The sequence below is a fragment of the Vigna umbellata genome, chromosome 1 (assembly GCF_029865625.1).
Source record: "Vigna umbellata cultivar VRB3 chromosome 1, Vumbellata_1.0, whole genome shotgun sequence".
NCBI lineage: Eukaryota > Viridiplantae > Streptophyta > Magnoliopsida > Fabales > Fabaceae > Vigna > Vigna umbellata.
Genome location: NC_142165.1, coordinates 78,310,483 through 78,312,350, shown reverse-complemented (window position 1 = coordinate 78,312,350; position 1,868 = coordinate 78,310,483). Strand labels below are relative to the sequence as shown.

The following is a 1,868-nucleotide window of genomic DNA, read 5'->3' as shown; positions in this document are numbered from 1 at the left end:
TTTTGATTAGAGGGTTAGAGAGGTGTTTTATATTTTTGACGTGAGGTCTCTATAAAAGCCTTGTTGTAAAAACCTTGATCATTATAGTGCATTGGCTTCCTGTGGTTGGAAGGACACTGGATGTAGGCTTGGTCGAACCAATATAAAAACTCAGCGTTTAATGTTTCTTATCCCTATTCTTTTACATTCAATCGATTATACTTTATACGCATTCGATTAAATTTCCACTGCATTGAAAATCTTTTAACTTGCATTTCAAGAAAAGTATAAAGGCATCTCTTTTGGTGAAAAAGATTTTGAAAGTTTTAAATTTTATATTTCACAAATTCACCCCCCCATCTTGGTGTGAGAAATTGAGCCATTCTGTTTTAACAATTGGCACCAGAGTTGGTTTTCATAAAATATTTGAAAAACTAGTCGATTGCTATTTTCGTTAAATCGACTAATCCTAGAAAATGGCTTTCAATTTTTAGACCTTTGGTGAAGGTGCTTCGACAAATAGACCACCACTATTTGCTTGGGAAAATTATGCTTTTTGGAAAATAAGAATGCAAATCTTTCTTGAATCATGGATAAAGGAGTTTGCGATGCAACTCTAAACAATCCATATGAGCCCACTCATGTTTTAAATGGAAAAGTTGTTTTGAAAATTTTTTCAGAGTGGACTCAAGATGAGAATCGAAGAGCTCAATATGATGTTAAGGCTATTTCTTCTGCATTAACCATGGATGAATTTTTCAGGATTTCCCAATGTAAAACTGCTAAGGAAATGTGGGAGGTTCTTGAGGTCACACATGAAGGAACGGATGAAGTGAAAAGGGCCAGAAAGAATTCTCTCATACAGGAGTATGAGCTGTTCAGAATGAAAGCGGGAGAGACTATCTATGAAGTACATAAACGATTCACACACATAGTCAATCACCTCATGGCTCTCAGAAAAGTGTTTGATAAAGAAGAAATCAACATAAAGATCCTGAAAAATCACCCATGGCTCCTTCTTAACTCCAAATCAACTATAGCAACCTAGAAAGATCACCTACTTTCTGTCACCCTTAGGGATACCCCACTCTAAGTCAAAGAACTTCTCCAAGTCCTCTTCTTGGCCACAACAAGAGAGAAACAATCAACCTTGATTGTAGATACCACTGATTTGGAAATGTACACCTGAATGAGCAGAAATGATCAACTCTATGACGATACTTCAATCCTTTAAGAATCTTTGATGATTTCTTCAAAATGTAGCAGTCTTGATTCTTTGAGAGTTTCAGAACGCTCATGGAATTAAGATCTCAACAACCAAATCAAATATTAAAGATATGAATCATAAAGTTGTTGAATACAGAGAACAATGTGTCTATTTATAGATTTCTAATGTCTGACGTGTTTTAATCGATTACCCAATTAATGTAAACGGTTAAGCAATTCCTTCAGCATTAACAGATTTACATTTCACAGCATTTAACAGATTAAGAAGTACATGTAATTGATTAAGCAATTCATATAAGCCACAATATTTAAAAATATGACCGTTAAGACATTTATGGTTATCCATGAAACACGTTTTTTACAAAACGCATTTTAACCAATTAGGAAATTACCGTAATCGGTTAAGTTCCATACTTAAGCAAAAATTGAAAACTCTTTCATTCAAAACACCTCAATCCACTTGGTAAACATGTGTAGGCATAACCACAAGTTTTAATCAATTATCCATATAATGTAATCGGTTAAAACTTTGTGTTTGGCCACTATTAAGCATATACTAAAATTTGATGAATTTAACAGATTATGCAAACAGTGTAATTGATTATGCAATGTTCAAAGTGTTTTCAATCAATGATTCATTTGTAAACAAAGAATGCACATCA

At 33.6% G+C, this 1,868-nt stretch overlaps 1 protein-coding gene across 1 annotated transcript; it reads left to right on the top strand.

Annotated features, from left to right (window-relative positions):
- Positions 1 to 568: 568 nt before the first annotated feature.
- LOC148206488 (uncharacterized) lies at positions 569 to 1,027 on the top strand. The gene has a single exon (XM_088107960.1). The coding sequence runs from the start codon at positions 569 to 571 to the stop codon at positions 1,025 to 1,027; it is 459 nt and encodes a 152-aa protein (XP_087964086.1).
- Positions 1,028 to 1,868: the final 841 nt, after the last annotated feature.

Coding starts and splice junctions, on each gene's coding strand:
- LOC148206488 (XM_088107960.1), top strand. CDS start 569: ATGGATAAAGGAGTTTGCGATGCAACTCTAAACAATCCATATGAGCCC.